We start from the raw sequence: 27,109 nt of genomic DNA, 5'->3' as shown, positions 1-27,109 counted from the left end.
AAATTTCTTGTACAGTGTATAAAAGATTAAAATGCTGATTACACATATCACAGATAATATTAAAATTCTGAAACGGTTTTCTGCTGATGAATTTTATTCCAATGTTTTGGTACTTGTTGCATCAGTGTAGTCTGTCACTGGATTTGACAAGATGCCTCTAATGTCCTTAAAATATAAAATGCCAAATTATTAATATATATCAAATATATTTTCCGGCGTGGTTCCCCCTTGTCAGTGATGCCAGACGGAGGGCCTGACAAGGACAGCTGTTTAGTCTTTCAGATGGGGCGAAAAAAACAAGTTCCTGTGAACACGTTGGCATGCACTTAAAAGATCACTTGTTAGTTGGAATTTTTGTTGTGGGCCAAAAATAAAATTGTTGATACCATGTTTTCTTAGATGTCAATTTAAACTAAATAAGTAAACAAAGCGACATATCAGATCAACCGAATTCAATAATTATTTTGACCTAAATCATTGATGGTTAGTTAGATCCTTTAAACAGTCAATTTTTATCATCCAGATATATTGCAAGTCCGGCAATGGCATTACTCATTAAAAATTGAGGTCTTCAAGTTGTAAATCCATTTCATAAAATATCTCTCTAATGAATGCCAAGAATTGAGGCTTATGCTAGCCATATAAAGCCTTGTTTTATTTTATTTATTATGGATTATATTATAAACTTACCAATGCTTTAAATGATTTACAAGCAGCAACAGCATCTTGTATTAATGGATGTTCTATTAATATTCTATATAAAACTGGTTCTAAATCTTCACTTCCTAACTCCACATACACTGCTGCTAACTTTTCCTGAAATACGCAGCATTGCCAAAAACTCAATTAGATTATTTCAAGCTTAGGTATACACATAATACATCATAATTTACTCTGGAATGCAAAGTTCCAACATTGAGAAATTTACAGAACTGAGATTAATAAAGAGAAAACCATATGAACCAAGACCAGGAAATTCACAAAGTATGCAGAAACTAAACAAATGTTGGATACCACATACTGTTATCAAGGACTAGCAAACAGATATCCATTTCGACATATTATTTAATTCTCTTACCCTAGACGTAGTTTCTTCTGGATCTGTAGCCAAATTATATCTATGACTATCACCATGTGTACTCTCACCGTGATGAAATACCTTAAAAAAGATACAAGTTTTTACTATGTAGCTACTTCATTTAAGGCATTTTGAATTAAGAGAACTACAGAAGTATGTCTTCATTGTAGGACTAAAAGCACGTCACTCCAACCACACTATCTTTTTTTTTAACCAGCGGTTGCCAGACAAGATATGCCCACATTTTGCAAGAGATAGATAAAAATTGTGACCTGTGGACGTATAAAACATACAATCAAGGGCCATAATTCAGGAAGTTACGTTCCGATATGTGTTCATCAAAATTGTGGTCTCTGCAGGGTCCACAACCTTGATATACCATATATTTACACTATTGGCATACGAGGGGTGGCCAATTTGTCCGGCAGTTTTGGTCCGAGTTTCACGAAATTCTAACTTAACTATCAATAGGGTGTAATGGTGATATATTCAAAGTTTTTTTTAAATCAGATAAAAATTGTTACCTCTAGAGGGACCACAAGCTAAAAACGTACAATTAATGGCCATCATTCAGGTTGTTATGATCCGATATGCACGAATATCGAAAGGAACCAAGATCTTTGGGTTATAAACATGTATTTCAAGTTCCATCAAAATCAGAGGAAAATTGTAACTTCCTGTAGAGTGTCCACAATCCAAAAACCTGATTTTTCATAATATCAGGGGGCAGGGGCCATAATCCCTGAAGTTTCGATCCGATACATGCCAATATCGAAAGGAACCAAGATTTTTTGGAGATAAACTCGGATAAGAATTGTGACCTGTAGACTGTCCACAAACAAATTGTGGACGGACGGACAGGGAGGACAACAATATACGTCCACATGAAAATGGTGGGCATATAAAAACAATATTTTTATTAAGGATATCTTAATGGGATTGGGGAACATGCTTTGCTTATATAAGTAACACCCCTCTCCCCCTCTCAATCTTTATTGATGTAATAGATAAACACATAACTGTACATGAACAAATATTATTGTATACCATCTAATATTCAGTATATCACAATATTATGAGACATTTCAATATAAGCTTATATAAACAAAATCAATGTGTTGGACAAATATGCAATGAAATTGTTCTCTTTAAAATGGAATTCTCATCTCTCTGATCTGTAGCTGAACTTATAATTTACCAAGCGTTTATTTTTAGGACTTTACATACCTTAAACAGAGAATCTATTGGAACTTTAGCTTCTAAAGCTTCTTCAGGAATAATTTCTCTGGTCATAGGTGGCTCCACCTGTCTGTCATCCTTCTCAACTTCTAAACCTTCAGGTAATGTACTAAAAATAGATAAATTTTACATCAAATTGGGAGAATAATATAATTTAAAACGCTAAGACCATCGACACTTCATAAACAAGAATGCTAGTCTTCTTCAAACTTGTCTGAGCTATCATTCCATTTCCTTCTTATTCTTCTATGGGAATTTCACAAAGCTAATGTTGAGTGTCAGATTTTCAATTTAATGTAGAACACAAATTTTCTTATGCGTTAAAAGTTTGAGACTGTAAATAGCTTCACTTCAAAGTTTGAAGTTCAAACCAAACTAATACATATATTAAGAAGTGCTTACAAATCTGGTGACATTTTCCCTTGGTTTTAATGAATGAATAAATGAAATGTGGTTTTATGGTGAGTATTTCGAGACAAGCTAAATCTTATCACAAAATATTATATGCATAAATAAAAACAATATCACAGTACATGTATATCTAATTTAAAAATAAAAAATATTTTATGCATATAAACATTTAAAATAGAAAATATTACTTTCTCGCTTCAAGATGAAAATGTGTGTTAAAAAAGTATTAACTGAATTCTTTTATTTGGGTGAAACCATGAAGTTATAATAGTAATAATTAACACTACAACTTATGAGATGTTTTGTCTGTGTGACTGGTATCAGAAAGTATTATCAGAATGACTGACTTACCCATCATCTATAATACCAGGCTGATCTAGTTGTAACGATGATAGAGTGGGTTTAGCTAATCGTGGCATATGATGACCAGATGCAACACTTAAAGCTCTTAAAAATCCTTCATGAGAATTGGGTACAGCACTAAAATACATCAACTATAAGTAAAAATAAAAATAGAACTTCATGTGTATACAAAAAATAGAAATTCACGTGTATACAAATACAAAAACAAGGTTTACAAAAGTAAATAAGATGTAAATCCATTTGTATACAAATAGAGAAGGTTTACAAAAAGTAAACATAGCACAATATATTAATATTATAATAAAACCATTCCTAATATACTTCTATATAATTGTTCCATATTAACATACAGCATATATGAATCTTCTAATTATTTTTTAAACTATTTAAAGTTTAAAATAATTAATTTGGAAATCTCTTTGACATAAAAGAACTGCTTAGACAAGAGTTCCAATAAGTTTTACTGTAATATCTTTAAACATTTCTTTCCATCCAAGTCTAACCATTAAGTAAACTTCGACTTACCATGCTAACATAATCTAATCGAGCTGGGTTTATTGTTAGATTACCATAAATATCAAATAATACTTTCTTTAAATTATCTAATCTATCAAATTTACCATCTGCTTTACTTTCAGTAGCAAACCACAAATTCATCTAAAAAATAGTACATAGAATTAATACTCCTGAAAACTGACTCTCAAGGTATGCTTGATTGTCATTCTGGAACGTCCCAAATTGATATCGAGTAACACAGAATTCAGTCCTGTCACAGTTCTGTCAGTTCCGACAATTTAGGAGGTGTGAGTAGAATCGTGATGCAATTAAACAACGAATATGTTTTAGCTGTCATGGTTGGTTGAGATATTTTCTTATGCATATGTTGTAGCCTAAAATCATCCATTCCACCTGATTGTTACTATTTTTGGGATTGAGAGAATTCAATTCCGGAATGTTCAAATAAGTATCCCCTACAACTGCTCTTGAATCATCTCCCTTTAGTCTTCTGATTTCCTTTCATTGCAAGATCTAAAAATCCATCTGGCAAATTTAAATTTGGTTACCATTACCACCATCAGAAGTAATGTAATAAGACATTAATTGTCACCAAGAATGGTCAAAGAGAGAGAGAGAAAAATGGGGTTTAACATCCACTCGAAACAAACTAGGTCATTTTGGGACTAACACATGGTTCAATTTTTTTTATTTCAATAATTTGCTTGCACATAGGGATCTTTAGCAGTGGGAGGAAACCAGAAAAAAAGAATGGTCAATGCTTTATGTTAAATATATTGAGACTTACATTATCATACTGTTCTCTAGTTACACAACCAGTTGACTTTTGGTCCATATCCTTAAATCGGCTCAGAGTTTGCAGTAGATCACTCTGGGATGGTGTAGGAATAGGTTGTGTTAAAGATAATAAAAACCTTCTCCAGTCAACGTAGTCACTGTCTGTGGATAAATTGTTAGCTATTTCTTGGATCTGAAACAGTAGAAATAATTACATAATAATCAGCATTGCATAACTATTCCTTGATGATTAAATTAGTAATTAATAATGTTGCGGTAGGAATAGGATCATTTAAATAGGAATAAGGAAACAATGTCATATTTAAATGGCAGTTTTCTTTATTTTGAACTCTACATTATATTAACAACTATAGGAGGGATGGAATCGAGTGGTCTAACATCGCCACTTTAACAAGTAATTGCAATTGCAATCCTGTCACAAAATTTTGCTCATCTAATATTAAAACTGACCTGTCCGTGGGTGATATTCATCCAATGGTCAGGTAAAGCCTCTAAACCATATGTTACAGATACAATAGTTTCAAATGTTTCCACAAAAGTTCTACTGGATAACACACCATTAGGTGCTGTTAACATAAACTACAAAAAAAAACATAGACATAGTTCACATCTTTAAACTTTTAAAACTTGTTGAATATCAGGACATTTTAATCCCAACAGACTATCCCATGCCTTAAAAGTCTATTTTAAGCAGTCGTGTTTGTCATGTGACTTGACGGTAGCGGAAACTGGCTAAGCTAAGGGAGAATCCATTTTCAGCTTTTATTTGTCTTTAATCGCTACCCATTTACCATAAATATATCAAAGGCTTAGCAAATTCTGGGATATACTCTTCTCAGTTCTTTTTCCGCTGTTTATTCGCAGGGTCTGTTGTATATTTTAGTCTCTTACTGTGCTCATTTGAACAGACAACATGCCAGTTAGTGATACCCTTAGCGTGTTTTTCAGGAAATCCAGTATTTTTCTTTAAGATTGGGTGTCTGATCTATACCAAAATTGCCATTGGGTGTCCGATCTATACCAAAATTGTCATACTTTTATTGGAATTAACTACTATATTAGTCTGTAACTTGTTTTGCCACAAACTTTTAATTTTGACAAGACAACTCTACAGCTTTCCTTTACAATAATTAAATGAAATGAAATGGGGTTTAACGTCCTACTGTTCTGCTCCGAACTGGGCTAATGAAGACGGGCATACGCCATGCAGTGTGCTATGAGGGGAATTTTAAACGGACAGCGGCACTACGGCCTACTCTTATATCGAATTCCAACTGTCAAAGGATCTTTTACGTGCACGCCAATGTGTACATGGGGCCTCTGTTTTTCGTCCCATCCGAACGACTAGACAGCTGTCCTTGTCAGGCCCTCAATCACTGACACGGGAGAACCACGTCGGAAAATCTGGATGAACTTTCTCGGCCAATGCAGGGATTGAACACCTGACGTCCAGGCTAGCAAGCCAGCGTCTTACCCACTTAACTACCGTGATCCCCTTTACAATAATGAATCGTGCTGCATAAAAGATGTATGTTTGTTGAATGAAGGGATGAGGAGTGGGTGGGAGTCAATAGTTTCTCAAGGACGGAATTGTTGATTTTAGTTAGACATAATATTTATAAAATATCTAAATACCTGTTGATAAAGACTTTTAAGTTGATCAACAGTAAATAGATCAAGTGTAGGTGGTTCTTTCTGTTGTACTTCTAAAATACTTGATGATGACTTTAATACTTGAAGATCCTGTAATAACACATAGTTTCATAGTAGTTTAATTCAATGTTCTTTTTTCCTTTTTGATTGTTTTTGGAATGTCAGTTTAAGATAAGATTACATTTACTCTTTAATCAAAAATCCAAAAGTTATTGTCCAATAGTTTTCATATTTAAAAAAGCAGAAATGAATTTCTGAGATTTATTTTAATTCAAAATTTCATGCCATGCAAAGTAAACAATACCCTAAAGCAACATAAACACTCAATGGATAGGCAAGCAGATCAAAAGACAAGATAGACTGAAAATATTTTTATCATGGCTATAGACAGATTTTTTTAAAACAAAAAAAACATGATAGGGGTTCATAATATTCCATGGAAAAACTGTCAGTTCCATAAATATGTATATTTCCATTCCTAATAATTATGACATACAGTAGTGCGTTTAAGTGCAATACCTGACATTACCTTGTATGTGACAAGATAGGAAATAAAACAAGCCAGCAATCAGACTTATGTCCCCCCACCTTAATCCAAAAATAAATACTTCCATATAATCTTGTCACTTTTCTTAACCGGAGAAGAAAATGCTCTTATCAACTTCAATCAAGGGAGACAGAGAGAAATGGGGTTTAACGTCCACTTGACACAAACTAGGTCAGTTCGGGACTAACATATGGTTTAATTTTATTTCAATAATTCGCTTGCGCGTAGGGGTCTTTAGCAGTGGGAGGAAACCGGTGGACCCGGAGAAAACCCACTAGGTTGGACAGGCGACCCTACTCCTTGTCATGTACAACCAGGGATTCGAAACCACGCCAGTTGATTCAATGACAAGCAAAACTTCAATCAAGATTGTGATGTATAAAACTATACAGCAAGTTTCATCACCCTCACTAAATTGCTTATCTCTGTTTAGCTTAAGAAGAAAATGCCTGTCACGACATTCACCTAATGAACATTTAACACCAAGTTTGATCATTCTAAGACAGATGGTTGAACACATTTTAATAATCCTGATGTTGGGGGACAAAATTTATAAAGAATTGAAAAGATTTATGTCGAATGGAAAAAAAATATAAAGAAATATAAAGAAATAATATCACAAAATATAAAGTGTACAATAACATGAGTGTTTATAATATTGTGTGAAATATCAGTGATGTTTTAGTGCTGGTATCACTCACTGAACAACTGTCATCATCTGGGGGTATAAGTAACTCAACATCCTTTCAGAAAAAGAATTTTAATATCAACTTTATTCAATAATGCCAGTTTGTATCAATTGGTAATGTGCAACAATGTATTAAGAATTGAAGGCAGTAATTATTCTTTTGAAATTTGGTACATGCAATATTATTTATTAGATATTAATAAAGACAATATTAGTTAAAAATTCCCTTAAAAATGACTTTACACAATAAAAAGCGTTACCTGGTTAACCATAAAATCTTCTTGATTTAAAAGTAATTCTTGTTTGATCTTTTCTTTGGCTTCAATTCCAAATCTCATTGCTTCTGATAGTTGGTCAATACTGAAAATAAGCAATATATTTCTAAAAATTATTTTTTTAACAAAGATTAAAAGATAAAAGAATTCCTATTGTATCACTGAGAGTAGAGAAGATGAATGAAATGCCTAATATGTAATATAGAAGAATTAAACATATTTAACATACCTTTCCATTTCTTTAAGAAATCTAGCTCCAAGCCAATCATTCATATCTTTATAGCACTCTTCACCTTTCAACTTTAAATCTTGTAAAACCAACATGGCAGTAACTTTGATCAATTCAACACGAGTTTTAGCTGCATTTTCTGTAAAAGAACAAACAAAAAAACCCCTCAAAATTATACAAAACATTAAAAATATCGTTTATCTTACACATATTTAGTCATTTTAAATGACTGATGCATGTGAAAAACAATTTGGACTAAAAGGGCTAACGTTTGGATACTTGATAATGATGATATTATTCAAAACTAAATACCAGTACATTTACTTCCTTGGTGAAACATTTCTTCTTTCAAGCATCAAATCTATTGAAAAATAAAATAAAATGCCTAAATAAACCAATTGAATGCTTACCCTCTTCAGCAATAGCAAAGTAATACTCTTCTCTCATTTTTTCTTTTATTTCTTTTTTCTTTGCTTCTTCTTCACTCATTTCTTCACTTGCTATTATAATAATTTAAAATTGAGATATTTACTATCAGTTTAAAATAATCATTATGCCAAGTTTATCAAGGGTGGTTTTATTTGCATACTGGAGATTATCACATATCTTGCCAATTTTTCTGTGTTAATACATGAAGTAGTGTTTCACACTGATTCCAACTCACAGAAGAATGGAACCTATAAAAATACCAGGTAAGTATGATATTAATTTATAAAGATGCACTTACGAGGTGGTGTGGTAGTAGTAGCTGTCTCAGAATCCTTCTTAGCATTTTTCTTTGATGGAGAAGGACTTCGACTTTTACCCTTCTTGGCTGGTTTTTTTGCTGCTGCCTTTATTCGCTCTCGTTCTTTTTCTCTTTCAATTTCTGCTTGTCGTTCCGCTTCCTCTTCTGCTTCTTTTGCAGCCATTTCAGCCGACATCTGGAAAAATATTTAAAAAGTTGTTTGGACATCTAGAAAGAAATGTGTTGAAGCTTAAAGTTTTGAAACCAGTTGATTAAGCTATCTATTACTTACAATTTGTCCCATAGAGGATACAGCAGATGAAGCAGCATCTAAGATAAGTTTCTCATCCAGATCAACGGGTGGAGCAGGACTTTCTCCTCCAGGTACGTCATCTTTCTTTACAGCTTTTTTATCTTTCTTATCTTTACCTCCTGCACCAGGTTTAGCATCAATATCAGGAGAAAGAGGGCGTCTTGGTATCAGAGGAATTCTAAATACAAATCAGTTTATGTTATTGAAATGACAAATGATTATAAAGTTTTGAAAGTGAATCTTACACAACAAAAAGATACATACATGTAAGGCTACACAAAATAAATGTCTTGTTTCTCGGGCAACTGACAGCTGAAACTGTAGGGGGGGAGGGCGGTTTATTTATTTTTTTACCTCATTTCTGGCTAGAGGATGGTGCAAAATAAAACTTGTATTTTTTTTTTTTTAAATGGGAAAGTCATTACTTGTCTACAGTTTTGCTTTCAGTTATATATTATACATACTTAGAACATAAACCCAAAAATCAAGTCTACTCAAACACTGAACACTGACTGTAAGGAAAATAATTTTCCATATTTAATTCACATAATGTAGCTTACTAATGGTAATGGTGACAACCATAATTGAAATTGGTTTAAAATAAAATTCTGTACGACTATTAATAGCCATCCATAATAACGACAATATTTTAAAGAGTAAGCCTCTGTCAGCATGTGTATCAAAAATAATCATCACGGTAAACAACACTTAGATCTAAATCTAATCTAGTATCGCTGGTTTATAATGATTGACCTAATTCCAACCAATGCATGTCACGTGTCATCGGGATTCGGGAAATGACCGTTTCTCAGGATATTCGGTGTGTTTCTCAGGATATTCGGTGTTCTATCTGGGGTTTATATCGAATGACTATTTAAATTTAACTAACAACTGGTCAGTAAAACCATCAAATGTGTAATCCAATTATTATTTTCCGGATTATCAAAACTACCGTTAAATGTGCTAATGAGATTCTGACTAAGGTATGGTGACTATCATCGTATCGTATTCGTAGCCACAAGTTATAATAATTAACCTTTTCTACGATTCATTGTTTTATAAGTAGGATTTTTTCAAACATGGACCGACTGAAGCCGGCAATAATGAGCCGATTAAGATCAAATGATTGAAATACAATGCATTGTTGTCAATGACTTTCGGTGTTTAACACGAATCAAATTCTAGTTCACAAGGGGAGGTAATTAAAATCACGTGATACAAAAATGGAGGTTCTTTCGATATCAATAAAAAAGACCCGTAAATGAGCGTTTACATCTGAATCAGTTTAATACATTTGAATGGATATTCACGTTTGGGGTATGTAGATACATGCGGCATATTCTTTTTATGACTTGCTTATCGATGTTCGGGCGGGCGTTACATATTTTTTATTTTTCATCCAGACTAATAAATCGGCCGCACGCGCAACCAATTTTGCGTGCGGGCGGTGCCCGAGAAACAACTTATTTTATTTGTGTTGCCTAATATTAAAAAAGTTTTCTGAACAAACTGATAAATTTGTAAAAAGATGTTAATATTGTGGTCTGAATCCATCTGCTTAAATAACAATACAAGTTGCGCCCCTTTATTTTCGGAAAAAAGTCCGAACAGAACAATATTGAAATAGCAAGACTAATCCAGTCCAATTAAGAGATACACAACTTTTCACAGAATATTCTATAAACACTATGATAATTACCTTTTCCTGTTTGTATCGGCATCAAACATTGCATTTGGATCTGCTGTTTTATCCTTATCGTTTTCTTTACTTTTATTTCTACGCTTGCCTGAAGGAGTTCTAGATTTGGAGCGCGATTCTTTAGGGGACTTGGATCCATCTTTCGGAGATTTAGAGCGGCTTTCTCTGGGTGATTTTGCACGTGCAGATTTGGTTCGTTCAGATTTAGCAGAGGTAATAGGATCATCTGTTATTGGAGGCGTTGATGCGGTTTCGCTGACTTTATCAGGAGATTCTGGTCTTTCTACAGGTAACTAGAAAATAAAAATATATGGCAATGATATTCTAATACTTTGTGGTCTAAGGGGAGATAATATAGAGTTAGGGACAGGAATATGAGTTACCCCCCTTTAATGCATTTGGTCATTTCTTTATTTTCAGGGAGTTAAAATTGCAGGCGTTATCAAATCCAAATTTTTTTCAATTACAAAAATAGATTTTACCTCTATCAGTGGAAGTCTGGCATAATTCTGATTTAACTCATCTGGTATCTGTCCATCCATTCCTCTATAGTAATCTTTTAACAATCTAACAGTATCCTGGAATCTATCCACCTCAGTCTGAAATAAAAACACAATTTTGTAATAGAAATTAGGCTACGATGGAACATCAAATGACTATCACATTAGAATATTCTTCCCTAAAATTGTGCTGATGAAAGCTATATTGCTCTGGAAGAAATAAGTACAAAATTCTGTTTATGACATATCAATCATATTACTCCAAATTCCTATAACAATTTAAACAGTTCTTCATTTTTAAGCACCATATTTTACCTGCATGAGAGTAAAGTAATGATTACTGAGAACACCCATCCGATCATCTAACCAACCATCATTCATGATTGTCTCCCTTTCTCTTTCAGCCTGCTCTTTTCTCTCATCACAGATACTCCATAATCTCTCTCTTAAATCATCCACTCTTTGATGGAGTTCAGCTTTTGTCTCTTCATCTTCTCTAATATCATCAGGTACTTCATTATAATCCTTCAATATAAATCATATGAACATATATATCCCTGGTGGTATATCAAAAGGTCATATCTGGCATAGTTAATCATTTTTTGCTTCTTCAGAATCAAAATTTTTCGTACACAATGAATGAATGAATGGAATGATGTTTGAAGATGCATTATGGGAGATTAGATAAAGAGCTGGCAGTTCTCACTATAATAGTTAAAAACTAGTACTGTATAGGGAATTTGCTGAAAATGTCAGTCAAATTGATCCACTATGAACTGAGATTTTAGCAATTGAATTTTCGGCGTAGCCTCAATCATCATAACTAAAGTGGGTAGGATTAAAAACATAGTCTCAATTATCCATTTCATGATTTAATTATGAATGGAAGTCGAACAGCAAATCGGAACCTAATCCAATAAACATTGTAGCCTAACGATGCCATCGAGAGTTGATTATGGTCTGGATAAGTTAATTAATGTCTAATAATTTAGATAACATTTCAGGCCTAAAGAAAGACCTGCAATAAACAGATTTTTAATTCTTGCATAATGTATGTTTGATATACACATCTTTTCGTCTAGTTATTATACTCTTTCAAAATGTTATTTACAGGATGTTCCAAAATAATACATCATGGGTCAAAATTTAATTCTATGAAAAAAATCAACTTTGACATACAACAGAATTACAAGCAACCAAAAGTAGCCAATATTGGTTTATTTCTAGTTACGTATCTGTTGTAATTATTGTCTCTACTGCTCAATAGCTATGAAGTTCTAGTGTTAAACCTGAATCTATTTCTGAGATACACATTACACCTTTACTGCATAAACATTACTAACTTTCACTCCATTTTATCCCCAGATGTTGCTTTTATACAAATCTTTATAAATACAAGATTTTATTTTGTTCTCTTTTGAACAATGTGGAAAAGCTGGGATATAACGTTTTAACTCTGCAGAAAAATGACATACTAACCCCGGAAAGGCCCTCTAGATTTCTAGCTTCTTTGGTCCCCTCGACGTTCCCCAATGATATGACAACACACAGTGTTGACAAATGAATTGAAATGAAAGTAAACATTGTTTAATTGATATTTAAATTAAATTGCAATTCATTCAGAAGTCCTACCTTTTGCCACTGTGAAACAAATTCCTGTTTATGGTCAGGTCTTCGTAAATATGACATGTAATCTTTCCTGTTAATAAAAAATTGGATTTAAAGAAAAAAAAAAAAAAATTTTTTTTCAAAAATCAAAAATATCAGTCTTCTCAACCCTCCCACAAACGAGTTTATTTTAATGAGTTTCTCTGAACAAGAAATTATCCCAAGAACGAATATTGAAAATTAATATACATTTTTTGTCCTTTCTTTTAAATTGTACATACACAGACATGTCACATATATCAAACAGTATTTTAAAAATACAAAACATACAAAAATAAAGAACACTAACTTCATTTGAAAGAAATACCGACAAATGTTCTCCCTTTCATCTCTAATATTTCTAAAGACATGTTTACTATTAGCAACATATGCACTTTCAACTGCTTCCCAATGAGTTGCCAATACTTCAGCCAAATCCTACAAAAAAACATTCAAAACAAAGTTAATTTGAGAGAATAAAAGGATTTGATTTTGGACTAGTAATATTATATACATGCTTAATTGAAACCTGGCAAATAGGTAAAACAATTATTATTTTTTTTCTAGAAATTAACCATTGGTTAACATATTAGTAAACTTACAGTTTCAATATTTTGATCCACAAAATCCCATTCTTCTGACCCAGGTTCAGGAGGTGGTGGTCCTGTAGGTATTTCAGGTTCCGGTTCTGGTTCTGGTTCCGGTGTTTTATTTTTACCTTTACCTGATTTACGTTTAGCGCTTGGTGATTTTGGAGATGACCCTGCATTTGTGAAAAAATATTTTAAGCACCGTCAAAAGTCAAGATAATGTCAAATAGATAATGTTGGGTGATGTTATTTTACACGGCAAGCATTTTATTTAAAGAATGCATGTGCACTCCAGGTAAATCAAAGGTGTAAATTATTGAATCTGAAAGAATGCCCTTGCATTAGAACAATATTGGACCAATGTAGTCTCTGAAAAAACTGAGAATACATATATGCCCAATTTCCAAATTCTGTCAAATTTTTTCAGTGTTTAAAACAATTGGTGTTCAATCACTGAGTGTATTTACAGTTATTAGTTTGACGAATGTATTTCTAATTTATCTTAAAGATTTATAACATTGTCAACTGGTGTGTATTTTATATATATATATTATAAATATATATCTTTTTGTCAAGTCATCTTCCTTCATTATTGTAAGAAACTCAGTACTTTAGGAACTGTTTATATATACTGACGGACAATGTGGTCTTCACGTGGAACTATCATGAATATAACACATGAAACAGTTATATGGAATACAAGTTGCTTAAAAGATTTATTTCTGGCGACGTTTCGATGAGGCAAAGATAAACCCTTGTCGAAACACTACCGGAAATAAAAATGAAATGAAATGAAATGTTGTTTAATGGCACGTCAGCTCCAACCGGGCTATATTGCGCCAAACATATACATGATTAAATATACACAATTAAAATTGAGAATAAAAGTTTGTCTCTTTTAAAAATGTTAGCAATTTATCATATAGCTCCGGTTGAGCAAATAGCTGACGTAATGACTTGCAACGGTAGTATTTAGATCTAATATATACTATTCAAAAAAGTAGGGGATATTTGATTTTTAAGTGTTATTAAAGTCACCTAATGAAACTGACGAAGAAACAAATGACAAAATGAAATGAAGTTCACATTCATCGATTTATTCCAAATGATCGTTAGACTAAGTAAGGCACAGACTGACCATTATAAGGGTAAAATGATACCCGGGGTCAAACAGCAAAGTTACCACAGCATCACAACCAAGTCAGTAACGGGTTAATCCTCCTCTGTTTGCCAAACAAGCATTGATCCGACGTGGCATACTCCTAATGAGACGTCTAAGGTCATTTTGGTCCAGATTGTCCCATTCCTGTTGCAACGCAGCAGCAAGTTCTTGGACATTGGCAGGACGTTGTTGACGTTGACGTAACCTCTGTCCAAGCATGTCCCAGACATGCTCGATGGGGGAGAGGTCGGGACTCAGTGCTGGCCAAGGTAATGTGGTGATGTTCTGTTGTTGGAGGTAACCTGTAACGATCCTGGCCCTGTGACATCTTGCGTTGTCATCCTGGAAGATGAAACGGCGGCCATGACGTCGAGCGAACGGCACAACATGGACTGCCAAGATGTTGTCCCGGTAGTACTGGCCTGTAACACGCCCTGCAACAACATGTAAAGCCGTTCTTCCAGCAACAGTGATGCCTCCCCACACCATAACAGAACCACCCACAAATCGATCATGTCTGATGACGTTATTGTCTTGGAAGCGCTCGTTTCGACGACGCCACACCCTCCTACGTCTGTCCAAAAAATCAACAGTGAACCTTGACTCATCTGAAAACATCACATTGCTCCAGCGTCGATTATCCCAGTGTTGACGATCCCTACACCAACGACGTCTTGCCTGAATGTGATGATCTCTCAAACAAGGGATCACGCGAGGACGTCGGGTGCGAAGGTGACCCCTATGCAGTCGATTCCGAATCGTCTGGCCACTCACTCTCACACCAGTGTCTGTTTGAAGACGAGCGCTGATCTGATTTGCTGTGATGACACGATTTCTCAAGGCCAAGGTACGGATAAATCGATCCTGGGCTTGAGTTGTCGCCCTTGGTCGACCTGAGCGTGGTCTGTCCTGTACAGATTGTGTATCACGGTATCTGGACCATAGCTTGCTTATGACAGACTGAGAAACATTCATCGTCCGCGCCACAACCGCCTGTGTTGTGCCGATCTGTAGCATGCCAAGGGCACGTAACCTTTCATTTTGGGTAAGCCGACGCATATCAAAATTTGTTTTCTGGTCACTAAAACAATTAAACTGATGTTTCCACCCTGGAATTCAATGCCACAATGACTTAACATTCAAAGTCAGAGTCGTGCAAATCTTGGGTTGGACCCCCATGATGATCCCAAGCATCACCTGCATTCCATGCGGTAGCTATTGGTGCGTTTGGGCGTCACATGTAACTGGAAATGTTTTTCTGTTAGGTTCTATAGTGACTTTTTTCGTAGTCATTTGCATATTTTAGTATTTAGCCCCCAAAATCAAATATCCCCTACTTTTTTTGAGTAGGATACTTGAGATGTTTGCACTCAATCAAGATGTGTCTCACTGTCAAAGGAACATGACAGTGCACACATTCCGGTTGAGGCTCTCGCTTCAAAATGAAAATATGAGTTAAAAAGGTATGACCAATGCGAGAGCGACACAAAACAACTTCATCCCTCCTGTTGGTTCTATAGGAGTTGGACCAATCTCCTAGGAGAGGCTTAATGTGATGAAGTTTGTTAGTGCCTGCAAGATCCCACGACCGTTGCCAACGGTCATAAATTAAATGGTTAATTGAAGAATAAAAATCCTTATATGGAATTAAAAAGGGTGATTGGGGAAGATCTAAAGCAGCTTTGGCAGCAAAATCTGCTTGATCATTCCCCCTTATATCTACGTGACTGGGGAGCCAGCAAAAGACGACGTCTTTACTGTTGAACTCGTAAGATAGTAGCAGACAATAAACATCTGCTACTAATGGGTGTTCAAGCTGTTTGCTGTTAATTGCTTGAAGCGAGGACAGAGAATCAGTAAAGATGATATACTTTAAAGATGAAGAGGATTGTATGAACTCCAAGGCCTGAAGAATGGCCTGGAGCTCAGCTGTAAATATTGAAGCAGCAGGTGGAAGACACACAGAAATGGTCTCAGATGGCGTCACGGTAGCCGAGGCTACCCGATCACCATCTTTAGAACCATTTGTGTAAATAGGAGCATAATCACCATACTTAGACCTTAACTCTCTAAAGAGAGACTGGAACACCATAGAGCTAGTACTGTTTATATATACTGACGGACAATGTGGTCTTCATGTGGAACTATCATGAATATAACACATGAAACAGTTAAATGGAATACAAGTTGCTTAAAAGATTTATTTCTGGCGACGTTTCGATGAGGCAAAGATAAACCCTTGTCGAAACACTACCAGAAATAAAACCTTGAAGTAATTTGTATTCCATATAATTGTGTCATGTGTTATTCTCATTCAATTACTAAATGACACTTAAACAATTTATGAAGAAACCATATTTACCTCTGCTGCCTTTTTTAGATCCTCCAGTATCTGATTTTTTAGAACTACTGCTACGTTTTGGTGATTCACTTTTCTCTCGTTTATCTTTTTTAGATGGTGATTCTTTAGATGAAGTTCTCGATGGAGATTTCTTACCACCCGAACCTACAGATAGAAAATTAGACTTTTAAAATAAGTCTCACATACTAACAATTCTATGTTACTGACATCTGAAATCAATTTTATTTAAACTTTTTCATTCTGTTTTTAGTGATTTATTTTACTGCAGAAAAGATTATGGCTTGTAAAAATGAGAGGCATCCTAAATTTGTTTAAAAACAACATAGCTCTACCTGATCTACTACCTCTAGAACCAGGTCTAGATTTAGGTGCAGGAGTTTCTGGTTCTTTAGGTGGTTCTGGTACAGGTTCAACTGGAGCTGGCTGAAACACATATACAAATTAAGTTATTTCAAGACTAACATATGGTTCAATTTTATTTCAATTATTCGCTTGCACATAGGGGTCTTTAGTTGCGGGGTGAAACTGGAGGACCTGGAGAAAACCCAAAAGGTTGGACAGTCGACTTTATACTAAATCATATAAGTTAAAACACTAACCGGTTCTGGTTTCTCTTCAGGTTTTTCTACTGGTATTTCTTCAGCTGGTGTACTCTCTTTATCTTTACCTTGTAGCTAGAAATATATTTTATAAATCAACTTTATAATATGTTCAAAATATCAAATATATCAGCTCAAAATGAAAACTATCTTTCTGATCAGAATCATGAATCAAATTACCCTATGTATTGTAACTTCCTGCATTTTTCAAATTAAATTCACTCTTACCCTATTTAGTGTATCTTCCAGTATTTTTTCAACTTCTAGAACAACAGTTCGTTCATCTGCTTCAGCATCAACTATTTTTAATGTTCCAAATCTTGTAAACCACTTTTCCAATTTAGGCCATGAATCTACGAAACCTGTTATTCTGTGAAAACATTTACAATAGATATTTCAAATATTTTTGCTTTAATTATTGTACACGTAGACAATATTTCTTATCATATAAAAAATGTCCAATATATTGCAAAAATTTATTATATTATGGTTCAAACGTCAGTAGAAGGTTAAATAAAACTAAAAAATTTGCACCTATGTTGTATCTGTTCCATATCATGAGCCATATCTTGTACAGGAACAACCTTTTCTTGTTTACCTACACCTGTAGCACTGCCATCTGGGGGTGGTTTAAACTCTTCATGAAACTGTTCATTAGCTTGAATTGCACCTACAAAAATATAAAATTTCTTAGTATTTGTCCCATAAGCTTGAATTGCACCTACAAAAACATAAAATTTCTTAGTATTTGTCCCCCATCTTCATTCTATATTAATCATGTAGGAACTTTGAATTTAGTATCTTTCCTTGCATACAATTCGATTAAGAATATAAAAGGACTACCAGGGATACATGAAAATGCTGAACTGATAGAAATGATATACTGTATATATCTTTTTACATATTATTATATAATATCTTTCTAAATATAGCAAACAAAATACACAGGTCAAGAACAAATTAATGTCTTTTTTAAAATCAAGAGTACTTACATGTTCGACCAGCAGCTCTCTTAATACAGACTTTATCATCAATATCAAGTACAATAACAACATCTATACCACTTGTTGGTTCCGCAGGTGGAGGTGGGGGACGGGGATCAGGTACTAAAGATGACCTCTTCATCTTTCCTTTAGCCTTATCTTTTGTTGATTCTTTAGCATTAGCATCAAATCCACTTAAAGCTTTCTCTAATAGTTTAGCTTGGTTATAATTTTGTGGGAAACCATCAATTAACCAACCGGTTCCTTCTGGTACTCTCCTGTTATCAAAGTTACAAATTCTAATACATTAAATTCTTCCTCTTTTTTCACAAACCAAAACATTATCATCCCCAAAAAATCCAAGTTCATAACTTACTGTAATTATAATCTCAATATTTTCATTCAAAAGGGGTAATATGTCCTAAACAGTGCAGGATTTACATGGGGAGAGGTCCCAGACTACTCACTTATGGGGCCCCTAGAAGATGAAAGTGCTTTAACACAATTGAGCAAAGTCATGGATACTGAGATGTTTAAGACTTACATTGCAATTCAGAAAGGCTCATGACAGTGTCAAAATATTATATACCAGAGGCCCCTTAGATCTTGAGACCCTATAGGCACTGGTCTTAAATCCAAAATTCTGAAGTACAAACCTGATAGCTTCTACTAATATATCAACAATCAGCTGTTCATCTACTGGTTTACCTTTCTTTAAAAATCTAAATACTTTACTTCCTAGCTTAGCTCTGTCTGTTGCCTATAAGTATCAATATTATATAATACATTATATAATACATTGTTTTAATATAATATATGGTTTATAGCATGGGCATTAAACAAATTAATTTCACACATACCCTAAAATATTTTATTTTAATTTCATTATAGAATTGATGAACCAGATTTTGTGTAAATGTTTAAAAATATAAATGTGCTAGCAGTATCGCATATATACCTGTGGTTTATTACTCAATCTACTACTAGATTTCTTAGCTAAACTGGTTCTTGAATTATTTTGTGAAGCAGACACGGATGGTGGTTTAGCTTCCCTTCCTGCAAAGTAAAATAATATATTGTATTTTCTTAAATTAAATAAACACTGTGGAATACCAACCATATTTAAAACTAACCACAGATAACCCATTCACAACTAACAAATGGTATAATCGAACAGAGATACTATAAATTAGCACAATGTCCTAAGACCGAAGTGCATTAATCAATTATTCCAAATCAACAAAAAAAAAAAAAAATACTCACCACAATCAAGGGTAAGAGCAGAATCTGTTGCTGGAGTTTGTTCGGTATCAGCTGGTGTCTGTTCTGTAGAGTCAGATACCTGTTCTGTTGTTGGAATTTGTTCTGTTGGTGCAGTCCCTTGTTCCATCTCAACTGGTGTAGGTGCCACTGTAAACAATTCAAATTGTAATGCACTTCATTGCTTTCAATGTATTAAAGTCAGGGAAGTAAAATAATATATACACCCATATGAAAGTACAGGAAAATTGGGAGCATACATGCTACCTCCCTGGGGAAATACATATTGTAGTAAATTATAAACTTTTAGAGAACTTATGTCATTTGTTGTAAACTCAACAGTAAATCTGAATAATTTTGATTATTTTCATAATTACCATCTACAGGTGTGGTATTAATATCTTGTACAGTTTCAGCTTTACTTTCATCATCTTCTTCATCCTTTAAAATATACAGATAATTATCAATGTCATATCCATAGGGCTTTGTCCAATATACTATTAAAAATTAATAATTACTCTCTACACCTGCATCAGCTTTTGACCCAGCAGTAACACAGATCTACCAGCTTGTTCAGCCTCTGCTACTCTTTTCAGGGAGTGTTGTCGTCCCCCCTCCTCCATATATTGAAAATGTACAAGAGGTACTGGTAACATTTTGTATGTATTTACATTAGAAAATCCTTTAACCTTGACTGTAAACTAAACAAAGATGGTTTGGTAAAACTTACAGTGATTTCTATTATTTCTCCTGCTTTGTGAGCTTCAACAGCCTGATCAACTAATACATCAACACATAATACTTGTAATCTGTGTTCTGTTAAAAAAAAAAAACCCACAAATGTTGAAAATACCTTACTAAGGATGGCTCCACAAGGTATTATATGTTAATGCTATCTCATTATATACGGTGAAACTTTTATTTCATAGTACTTTGACTTGAGACATAAAGCAGTGGACCGGCTGCTTAAAATTTTGTACTAAGCTTACCTTCAGCTAATTTCTGTACACATGATGTTTTACCACTAAAAACTTTTCCTAGGACACAGGCTTTAATCGGGAATGGTTGAAATTCTGGAGGACTGGGTGGTGGCTAAAAAAATAAACAGAGTGATGCAGAGAAAATGTCTGAAGACTAAAGGGGAATAACTCTTCATGAAAAGCCATTTTTTGTCACCACTTTAAAATTGTTTGTCATTATAAATACCTAATTTCATATCCTATATTAATTCCATTTAATTATTAATTAACTCTAGGTGACAATTAGTTAGTCTGGAGATCTAAATTATTTGCAGACTGCAACAGACTTCCGAAATGTTTCTTTTTATTTTGTCGAAGTTTGCGAATACGACTCCTTCCATCTCCCATCATCAGAGTTTGGTATAAGTTTAGTAATTTATTTCTCATTATTACATATATTTTGCAGAATAATTATCATCCACAGAAGTATGCAGACACATACATGGTCATCATGCAAGAAATATTTTTAAACACTTTTGAGTAAATGTTTTTAAATATTTTTGAGTAAAATGTTAGTATCTATGAACCAAAATATGGCTTTTATATGGCCTTAGTTTTTAAAGCAACAGTTTAAGAGTTAAAATGGCAATAGTACTTACTGATGGTGGATGAACTATATTAAATAATCTCTGTACAATATGTCCAACAATAGGATTATCTCGAGGTGGGCCCGCTACATCTAATCCTTCTTTAGCCTGCCACTCACCAATCATATTCTATATAAAAAAACGAATATATAACAAAACAATATAATGAAAATTCATGAACTGAGCAAAATATATTAGCACAGTATCACATACTTGAATCAGAAATGAGCATTTATCATAGGCAAGTGATGAATTTAATATTAGTTTAATCAAAACAAACCTTATATTCCATAAAATCTCCTTCATCCAATAACTGTTGCCTTTCTTCTTCTAATATCTGTTCTGGTGTAGGATCAGAACTTTCTACAGGTTTATCAAATAATGGTTTACCAGCGACAAATAAAGCTGTCCATTCTCTCATTAACTTAGGTGGCAGTAAACTAAACATAAAAATTAAAGGCATTATAAATATTATCTCATAAAAGTGAATTTACTTGGATACGATACTCAGCAGAATAGGAGGAAAATGAAATGAAATAGGTTTAATGTCCTACTTGTCTGCACCAGCCTACTCTTATTTCAAATTTTTATGTGCACAGGACCTCCTTTTTTCCCCATCCCGACAACTAGACACTATTCCTTGTCAGGCCCTCTGTTAAAGAGCATGAGGCATGTACAGTCCGCTTGTATGGTAGAAAAAATAATTACATTTATTATGTGTAGCAAACAGTATGTTAAAGTATTTTTTTTCTCACATAATTTTTCTTTGGGAATGAGAATTTAATTGTGTTGCACTATTCATGTACTTTTTGTTTTGTCTGACCACTGTTATGCATTTCTCTAGAAATTGTCAAATTTACATGCTTACTTGTTGGTTAATTCTCTATATTCTGCTACTTTACATGTAAAATCAACAATCTGATCAACAACTTCTGAACACATATCATAATGTTTCTTATATTTGGCTTCAGCTCTTTCTGCTGCTATTCTGTCATGTAATTCTTTATCTTTTTTAATTTGTTCTTCGTATTCTTCTCTACTTAAACGTGCCATTTCCTATGATAGAACATAATGATAAATGATATCCATTCTTCATGGTAAAATAAATGGGGTTTAACTTCCTACTTATCTGATCCAACTGGGCTAATGAAGACAGGGTTTATGGTAAAATAAAAATATTATGAAATCAATTACTAATAAATCACAACCATACTGTACAATTTCTGGAAACCCTGTAACACAAGCTCATAACTGAAAAGAAATGAAATAAGTTTGATGTTCGCCTTTTCTGTACCGACTGGGCTAGTGAAGATGAACATATGCCATGCAGTGTGACATGTTGATTGATACATGGGAAATTTGGCCCAGACAGTGTCCTAATCTATATTTCGAATTCCAAGAAAGAAATTTCACGGTCAATATGAGGTGTGAACCCAAGACCTCCTGGTTAGCGAGACTGTGACACTCATAACTTTAAACTTACAGCTTCTTTATTAAGAGCATCTTCAAAATCTTTTCTTCTTCTTTCTTCATACTGTTTTTCACGAAGTATTCTATTACGACGAATTACTTCTTTTTCATGTCGTGTTTGTAATAACTGAACAGCTATTCTTCTTTCTTGTTGAGACTGTCTCATTAATCTGTTGACTAAAATTTCTTCCCTTCTAGCTTCCTAAAAAGTGAGATAAATCAAAAAAATTAGCTGGGTAGCTTGAAAGTCTTGAAACAAAAATTCATCATAAAATTATCCACTAGCAATCATCTTTCACAAGTCCTGTTCAGATTCCATTTACTATGACATCTCAACACAAATGTCAATAGAAAGAAATCATTTTCGCAAAATATTTCGTGGCACTATATAAAAAAAAGTTATGTACGTGACTCAAATTTATGTGTTTCTCTTTTAAAAAAACAGTGCATGATGTACCTCCTGGTTTTCATGAGCTGTCATTTGATCCACTAAAACCTTTCTCCTTCTTTTCTCTCTTTCTTCCCTAGCAGATGCATCTTCTTGTAATCTTGTTCTAATTTTATTGATATAATCATCATTTGGTGCTGGCATGATCAAGTCTATAGCTTCTGTTATATCTTTATCATCTTCATTAGTAGTAAAATACTGCAGATCTATTGACTCACTCACACTATAAATTTTAAAAAAATATTTAAATAACAAAAATATTACACTATAGTCACTTTTAGTTTTAAACTTCCTACCTAAATAAAATATTTAATAATTATTATGTAAAGAAATAAAGGGAGAATATGAAATTTTTATCTTGCCAGCTTATGCACACATTTTAAATACATAATATGCATGTTTAAGATAAAGAAATATTATCTAAATAAACTCTTTCAGAAAATATCAACAGAACAGTTAATCGACAGTTGAAATATATACAATGATGTTTTATTACGTACCTGGAATTATCGTCAAGTTTGGAAGGAGGTAATATCAATTTCATTTGATCTTCAAAATCAGCTATTGATTTCATAGTTTCCTAAAATGATGGAAAAAACCCCAACATATTGCTGTTTAATTTTGTTTGAAATATACTGATTAATTAAAAAAAAAAATTGAAAATATACTGATAAATTTTAAAAAACCCAAAAAACAAACAATTCTACAAGATACTGTACCAAATATACAGAAAACCTGTTTTAATTGGAATAATTTCCAGCGTTATTTCATGTATGCGTAATGTAGTGAACTTCCCCCGCTCAGACCATTCATAGTTTTAGGTTTTAAGAGTATAATCATTGTGTTTTATCATAAGCTGAAATCGCAGTCTAAACATTGTATTAGCTGTGTTTTAAAATGAACTGCAGTCAAAGAGCAATAGATAGCCTACCTCTCCTATCATTTAAAGATACATTATGGGCGATTCAATAACGAGTTGGCAGTTCTCACTATAATAGTTAAAAACTAGATAATGTAAAGGCAATTTGCTGAAAATTTCATTCAAATTGATCCACTATGAACCAAGAACTAAGCGTTTGAAATTTCCGCCTAGCCTCGATCATCATTACTAAAGTCAGTACGATAAACAGCATAGTATTGATTATCCATTTAATCGGTAAATTGTGATGGAAAGTTATGCAGTAAATCGGCTCAAAATCCACTAAAGATCGCAGGCTAGCGATGCCATCTAGAGTTGATTATGGTCAGGATAGGTTAATTAATGTCTAATGAATAATTTAGATAACATTTCAGGCCTAAAGAAAGACCTACAATAGAGAGATTTAGCACTTGCATAATGTATGTTTAAATAAGAACATTTGATTTAATCAACAATTTCTTTTGTCACTCAAATCGTTTTGAACATATCTTATTATTGCTTACCAAAGCTTCCCTTTTTGTTTTGTTGTCTTTTCTAATCTGAATAGCTTTTAATGTTTTATTTGGTGGTGGCCGAGGAATATGTACTGTAGCTGCCCTATAATATATAAAGAAAATCAATGAAGAAATGAATGAAATTGTTTAAAATATTTTTCAACAAATTACATATCTATATATGAGGAAAACAATTATCAAGATAGATTTAACAATAGTCATAAGTCTTATCTAGAAATATTTCAATAACTAAATCTCCACTCACTGAATCTTGGCCACCATTTCACTTTGTTTAGCTTTCATGATACGTGATCTCTCTAAAAGAGCTAGTCTTTGATTCTGCTGTTCAATCTGGATTCGCTCTTGCTCAACAAACCTCTTCTCAAATTCTATTTTCTCCATGGCTATTTGTTTATCATGGAAACGTGCTACTAGGGCATCAAGGTTTAAATCTGTCTGCCTTGGAGTTTTTTGTTTTAATCTCTGAAATTAAAAATAGAAGGAAAATCTAAATTTCCATTAGACAAGACCTTATTATTGTTCTCCCATATTTTCCTATCAATTTTACATAAATGCTAGACAAACCTACAAATCTAACACTATAAACTGTAAAATCAATTCATCCATGGTAATTGATGAAAAATTCAATGACAACTGAACAATAGAAGGGATGAGATTAAATAATCAATATTGTATGAAAGCAGAGATAACCAGAAATCAGTTACAGACTTACTTAATAAAATATTGATCCATTTCATCACAATACATCCAATTAATTTTCTTACCTGATAGGCTACAAACAATATCTAATCAATTCTCTAGAATGTGTATCTCATAAAATAGTCATTTATCATTAAATTGATGTCATGTCATTGTGACATCATAATTAAGAGGCTTCAGAGACTCACTATGACATCCTTAACTGCCTAGATACAATAGCAAGGGAGGTAACCATGACAGATAAAAAAAAAATGGTTTTAAATTGGGATTTGATACATTTGTCAATAAAACATTAATTTATTTACTTCTTTGTACATCAAACTTTCATAAGCATTTAGTTTTGCTGGGGCAGCTGGCCTCATTGTTTCCATAGCAACACCAGTAAGGTTAGCCTTCTTTTTGTTATTTAGAGCAATATATAGTTGATACATCAGTCTTGTAGCTACCCCATGTCGTTCTGTCATAATATCTCTAGCCAAATTTGTGTCGAATGGAATGGCCAGCAAATGCAGGCTTGGTTCCAAGCGTGTGAAATTATTGAGCTTTGCATCTGATTGCCTGAAAAGTGAAAAAAATGAAAGTTTTGAATCCACAATTATACATAATGGTTCTTTGTTTCGTTGCAAACTTAATCCAAAAATGGATCAATTCAGTTTAATATTACAAATATATGATGAACTGAAAAGTTGTCAACATACAACATCACAGACAGTATAAACTGGAGATCATCAAAGCAAGCCAGGACAAATAACAAACAAACTTACGTGTTCTGTGAGAATTGGTCAAAGTCATCTTGAAGTTGATATTTATTTAGAACTTCTCCAATAAGATAACCTGAAGCAAATTCTCTAGCAAAACTTTGCTGGTCTACAAAAGAAATAAATTACATGAGTTTTTATTTATAATTATCAAAGAATGTTATTAACTGTATAAAGCCTGCAATTATTATGCTCATTCTGAAAACATATATTTTGATATTCTTTAGATTCCAATTTAGAAACAAATCACAAAAAACTGACAGTATCTGGAATAACTAAATATCTGTGATTATAGCTACCACTTGATAACCTATCGACAATATAATGATGACCCTAAAACATTCTAAATGAAGAATTCTGTATACAATTTATAGTAAATCAGCTGCAATATCAGAATCTATCCACCAAATTTTTCTAATACTAGTTCAAACATGTAGCCTACTGAAGGCCTACTCTTTACATTTTATTTTTAGAAGCTCATCCAGATGAAAAATTGAGTAGGCTAGTGGACAGTTTCTGGTATTTAGGTAGCCTACTCTGATTATTATAAACTCTAGGCCTATAGATCTTGATCTACGGTATATCAAATAATTGAGAAAAATTTGTTTATCCTACTAAATTTCACTCATACTACTAGGCCCAGATCTAATGTGAACTAGCCACAACACGATTTTAATCTTTTAACCATGTGCGAATATGTTCAACACAGAACCAGGTACATTATCGAAAAGAGAAGAAGAGTTCCAGCTTGGCCTTAATTTCAACAACTTTTTTCGGTTAGGCCTAGCCTTGGATGCACTCACCAACAGGTTTAGTAAGGGAAAGCTCATTATTGAGCCATCTACATAAGATGTCAGTCATTTTGTCAGGTTAATTTTGTGCCACATCTGCACTGGATTCTGTAGATTTCGATCGGTCTGTTGTCAAATCATTAAAAATTGCTTTATCGTCTTCAACAACCGGACAGGTGTCCTTTTGTTGCCAAGGAACACAAATCCAATTACCAACGTAGGAAAGTCGGAGGTTATTTACGACAATTAAATTTATTTTCTCAT

General features: G+C 33.5%; 2 protein-coding genes across 2 annotated transcripts; both read right to left on the bottom strand.

Moving 5' to 3' along the window:
• Positions 1 to 93: 93 nt before the first annotated feature.
• LOC126818446 (sperm flagellar protein 2) lies at positions 94 to 22,881 on the bottom strand. Its single transcript, XM_056100239.1, has 35 exons — positions 22,729 to 22,881; positions 22,114 to 22,301; positions 21,526 to 21,685; positions 21,258 to 21,374; positions 20,629 to 20,731; positions 20,370 to 20,455; positions 20,017 to 20,080; positions 19,643 to 19,789; positions 19,338 to 19,435; positions 19,036 to 19,139; positions 18,389 to 18,657; positions 17,931 to 18,066; positions 17,625 to 17,766; positions 17,397 to 17,471; positions 17,130 to 17,220; positions 16,798 to 16,941; positions 13,286 to 13,446; positions 12,994 to 13,121; positions 12,669 to 12,735; positions 11,352 to 11,561; positions 11,019 to 11,135; positions 10,537 to 10,829; positions 8,817 to 9,015; positions 8,525 to 8,720; positions 8,208 to 8,297; positions 7,798 to 7,936; positions 7,554 to 7,653; positions 6,041 to 6,148; positions 4,913 to 4,984; positions 3,617 to 3,748; positions 3,080 to 3,222; positions 2,306 to 2,426; positions 1,079 to 1,159; positions 691 to 816; positions 94 to 165 (listed from the first exon to the last, which is right to left on the bottom strand). The coding sequence occupies exons 1-35, from the start codon at positions 22,879 to 22,881 to the stop codon at positions 94 to 96; spliced, it is 4,632 nt and encodes a 1,543-aa protein (XP_055956214.1).
• A 267-nt stretch (positions 22,882 to 23,148) lies between these two features.
• LOC130012397 (sperm flagellar protein 2-like) lies at positions 23,149 to 27,054 on the bottom strand. Its single transcript, XM_056100238.1, has 7 exons — positions 26,858 to 27,054; positions 26,061 to 26,163; positions 25,602 to 25,854; positions 24,842 to 25,059; positions 24,586 to 24,679; positions 23,664 to 23,743; positions 23,149 to 23,386 (listed from the first exon to the last, which is right to left on the bottom strand). Exons 1-7 carry the CDS (start codon positions 26,913 to 26,915, stop codon positions 23,149 to 23,151), a joined length of 1,044 nt encoding a protein of 347 aa, XP_055956213.1. The 5' UTR covers positions 26,916 to 27,054.
• Between the last annotated feature and the right edge of the window lie 55 nt (positions 27,055 to 27,109).

This window comes from Patella vulgata, chromosome 4, assembly GCF_932274485.2.
Source record: "Patella vulgata chromosome 4, xgPatVulg1.2, whole genome shotgun sequence".
In the NCBI taxonomy this organism is placed as follows: domain Eukaryota; kingdom Metazoa; phylum Mollusca; class Gastropoda; family Patellidae; genus Patella; species Patella vulgata.
This window is presented reverse-complemented; position numbering and strand designations above follow the sequence as displayed.

Excerpts from the sequence above, each read along its gene's own strand:
- LOC126818446 (XM_056100239.1), bottom strand. The coding sequence starts at position 22,881 with ATGAGACAGTCTCAACAAGAAAGAAGAATAGCTGTTCAGTTATTACAA. Across the intron at positions 18,067-18,388 it reads GAGAGCTGCTGGTCGAACAT|GTGCAATTCAAGCTAATGAA; the intron begins GTAAGTACTCTT and ends ATATTTTTGTAG. Across the intron at positions 8,721-8,816 it reads TATCCTCTATGGGACAAATT|ATGTCGGCTGAAATGGCTGC; the intron begins GTAAGTAATAGA and ends ATATTTTTCCAG.
- LOC130012397 (XM_056100238.1), bottom strand. The coding sequence starts at position 26,915 with ATGACTGACATCTTATGTAGATGGCTCAATAATGAGCTTTCCCTTACT. Across the intron at positions 25,060-25,601 it reads AAAGTTTGATGTACAAAGAA|AGATTAAAACAAAAAACTCC; the intron begins GTAAATAAATTA and ends TTTTAATTTCAG. Across the intron at positions 23,387-23,663 it reads AAACTTGACGATAATTCCAG|TGTGAGTGAGTCAATAGATC; the intron begins GTACGTAATAAA and ends TAAAATTTATAG.